The sequence below is a fragment of the Callorhinchus milii genome, unplaced genomic scaffold (assembly GCF_018977255.1).
Source record: "Callorhinchus milii isolate IMCB2004 unplaced genomic scaffold, IMCB_Cmil_1.0 Scaffold1311, whole genome shotgun sequence".
Lineage (NCBI taxonomy): Eukaryota > Metazoa > Chordata > Chondrichthyes > Chimaeriformes > Callorhinchidae > Callorhinchus > Callorhinchus milii.
This window is the reverse complement of record NW_024706052.1, coordinates 12,501-16,183: the sequence shown is the minus strand read 5'-3', so window position 1 is coordinate 16,183 and position 3,683 is coordinate 12,501. Positions and strand designations below refer to the sequence as shown.

The 3,683-nt window shown below is 53.0% G+C and overlaps 1 protein-coding gene across 1 annotated transcript in view; it reads left to right on the top strand.

Moving 5' to 3' along the window:
* Window positions 1-742: 742 nt before the first annotated feature.
* kat8 (K(lysine) acetyltransferase 8) overlaps window positions 743-3,683 on the top strand; it is a gene marked incomplete at its 5' end in the record, with an annotated part of 4,780 nt that continues 1,839 nt past the window's right edge. The window contains 5 exon segments of the mRNA XM_042346682.1: window positions 743-796; window positions 1,196-1,360; window positions 2,081-2,170; window positions 2,526-2,666; window positions 3,032-3,125. Of these exon segments, the coding sequence (XP_042202616.1) occupies window positions 743-796; window positions 1,196-1,360; window positions 2,081-2,170; window positions 2,526-2,666; window positions 3,032-3,125 (544 nt within the window).

Below are 3,683 nucleotides of genomic sequence, written 5' to 3'. Positions count from 1 at the left end.
GAGAGAGGGATGGTGGGGGAGAACTGGAGAGATGGATGGTGGGGGAGAGCTGGAGGGAGGGATGGTGGGGGAGAGCTGGAGGAGGGATGGTGGGGGAGAGCTGGAGAGAGGGATGGTGGGGGAGAGCTGGAGAGAGGGATGGTGGGGGAGAGCTGGAGAGAGGGATGGTGCGGGAGAGCTGGAGTGAGGGGTGGTGTGCATCCCTTAAGCAATACTGCCATACATGTGTGGTGAGCTTGTTTGGATCATAGCCCATCAACGATAGGAGTTCCCCCCCCAAAACAAAATATGCCCATGACACTCCCCCATGCAAGACCTTTCCGACCAGGAATAATTCATGTATCTTCATCAATCGGTTATTGTGTTATTGGTGGATAGACACACACACACACAGATATTTTGTCTTTATCTTAGTATAATATAGATGTATCTCTCTTGAAGGGTGTGTGCTTTCCTCTGTCACTACTTTGTTGCACAGTACCATGCATACCTCATATTTTGGGGCTTATTGAAAGCATTTTTTTTAACAGAGTGCATCAACGATAGGAGATCCCGGATAAACAATATGCCCACGACACTCCCCCAATGCAAGGCCTTTCCGACGAGGTGCAAATCATGCCTCTACGTCAGTCTGTTATTGTGTTATCGGCAGACAGACGCACACGCGCACATTTTGTCTTTATTAGCATAGAAGATACATATATATACACATATATATATATATATTGCGTGTGTGTTACAGACATACGCTGAGATGGACCCCACCACAGCAGCGCTGGAGAAAGAGCATGAGGCGGTGGGTAGACACGCCAGTGTGTGTGTCTCTGTCTCTCTCTGTACGTGTGTCTCTCTCTCTCTCCCTCTCCCTCTCTCGCTCTTTGACTGTCTCTCTCTCTCTCTCTCTCTCTCTCTCGGATGTAATCTCTTTCTCTCTCACCCGCTGACCCTTCTCTCTCTGTGACGTCTGTCTCTCTCTCTCTCTCTCTCTCTCTCTGACCTCTCTCACTCTGTCTCTCTCTCTTGCTCTCTTCCCCCTCTCTGTTTGACGCCTCTCCTCTCTCTCTCTCTCTCTCCCTCTCTCCCTTTCTCCTGCTATCTCTCTCTCTCTCTCTCCCTCTCTCTTTCTCGCTCTCTCTGACTCTTTCTCTCTCTCCCTCTGTGCCTCACTCTCTCCCTCCTCCCTGTGTGGTGACAGATCACTAAGGTGAAGTACGTGGATAAGATCCAGATTGGGAATTACGAGATTGACGCCTGGTATTTCTCCCCATTCCCCGAGGATTACGGCAAACAGCCCAAGCTGTGGATCTGTGAATACTGCCTCAAGTACATGAAGTTCCAGAAAACCTACCGCTTTCATCTGGTGAGAGACAGCGAGAGAGAGAGAGAGAGAGAGAGAGAGAGCAGGCGCGTGTGTGTGAGAGAGACAGCAAGAGCGCGTGCGTGTGGGTGTGAGAGAGACACAGAGAGCGAGTGTGTGTGTGTGTGTGAGAGAGAGACACAAATAGGGACAGACCGTGTGCGTGAGAGAGACAGAGAGCGTACGTGAGAGAGTGAGAGACAGAGCGTGTGTGTGAGCGAGAGAGAGCGCGTGTGGGTGTGAGAGGGAGACAGATAGGGACAGACAGTGCGTGTGAGAGAGACACACAGATTGGGACAGACAGTGTGTGTGAGAGCGAGAGAGTGTGTGTGTGAGCGAGAGAGAGACAGTGTGTGTGTGAGAGAGACCCAGATAGGGACGGTGTGCGTGAGAGAGAGTGTGTGCGTGAGAGACAGAGAGTGTGAGAGAGTGAGTAGGCGAGAGAGCACTTGAGAGAGAGTGAGAGTCTGAGAGAGCGAGTACGTGAGAGAGGGTGTGTGCGTGAGAGAGTGTGAGAGTCAGAGAGTGCGAGAGAGTGAGTGCGTGAGAGAGTGTGTGTGCGTGTGAGAGGTCTGAGAGAGTGAGTATGTGAGAGAGTGTGTGAGAGTGAGAGTCTGAGTGTGAGTGAGTGAGTGAGTATGCGAGAGAGAGTGAGCATGTGAGAGAGAGTGTGTGCGTGAGAGAGACTCACACTCTCTCTCTCTCTCTCTCTCTCTCTGTCAGGCCCAGTGCCAGTGGAGACAACCCCCTGGGAAGGAAATCTACCGCAAGACAAACATCTCGGTGTACGAGGTCGATGGTCGTGATCACAAGGTCAGTGTTTAGTGGGGGCCTGAAGCCTTCCCCCCCCCCACCCCCCCATCTGCCTGTCTGTCTCCTTACCCTCCCCCCACCCCATCTGTGTCTCTGTCTGTCTCCTTACCCCTCCGCGCTCTCTGTCTATCTCTCTCTCTCTCTCTGTTGGTCTGTCTGACTCTCTCTCTCTCTCTCGTCAGTCGGTCCGTCTGAATCTCTCTTTCTCCCTCTCTCTCTGCGTCTGTCTGTTGGTCTGTCTGACTCTCCCTCTCTCTCTGCGTCTGTCTGTCTGTCTGTCGGTCTGTCTGACTCTCTGTCTGTCTGTTGGTCTGTCTGTCTCTCTCTCTCTCTCTAACCCTCTTGTCTCACACAGATTTACTGTCAGAACCTGTGTCTGTTGGCCAAGTTGTTCCTAGACCACAAGACACTGTACTTTGATGTGGAGCCTTTTATCTTCTACATCCTGACCGAGGTGGACAGAGAGGGGGCACATATCGTGGGCTATTTCTCCAAGGTAAGAGAGAGAAGGCAGTGGGGGAGAGAGAGAGAGAGTGGGGGGGGGTGTGGTTGATCAGGGCTGTGGGGAGAGAGAGCGGGGGGGGGGGGGGGGGAGTGCGGCTGATCAGGGCTGTGAGAGAGAGAGAGTGGGGGGAGTGGGGTCGATCAGGGCTATGGGGGGAGAGAGGGGAGGGGGTCGTAGGCTATGGGGGGGAGTGGGTGGGTCATCAGGCTATGGGGGAGAGAGCTGGAGGAGTGGGGTTGATCAGAGCTATGGGGGGAGAGCGCGATGGGCCGAATGGCCTCCTTCCGTGCCGTATGACTCTCTGATTCCATGAGTGAGCCACGCACTTAGCAGGGAGCTTTTTTTGTGTGTTGCAGGAAAAGGAGTCCCCCGATGGCAATAACGTGGCGTGTATCCTCACTCTGCCCCCCTACCAGCGCAGGGGATACGGCAAGTTCCTCATAGCATTCAGTGAGTGTCCTTCGCCCCATCAGTCCTGTCTGTGTGTCTCTCTTGTCTGTCGCTCTCAGTCTCTGTCTGTCTGTCACTGAGTGAGTGTGTGCGCGCGTGTGTGTGTGTGTGTCTCTCTCTCTCTCCCTGCCTCTGTGTGTGGATCTCTTCCTCTCTCTCTCTCTCTCTCTCTCTCTCTCTGTTTGTCGCTCTCAATGTTTGTCTGACTGTCACTGTGTGTGAGGGTGTGTGTCTCCCTCCCTGCCTCTGTGTGCGAGTGTGTGTCTCTTTGTCTTTGCTTGTCTCTGTGTCTCACTCTCTGTCTGTCACTGCGTGTGTCTGTGTGTGTGTGTGTCTCTCTCTCTTTCTGTGTCGTCTGTCTCTCACCTTCTCTGTCACAGTATGTGTGTCTCTCCCTCTGGTCTTTTCCTGACACACTCTGTCTGTCACTCTAGTCTCTGTCTGTCTGTTTATCACTGTGTGTGAGTGTGTGTGTCTCTCTGTCTCTCTCTGTCAGCAGGTTATGAGCTGTCTCAGTCTCTCTCTCTGTCTCAGTCTCTCTCTCTGTCTCAGTCTCTC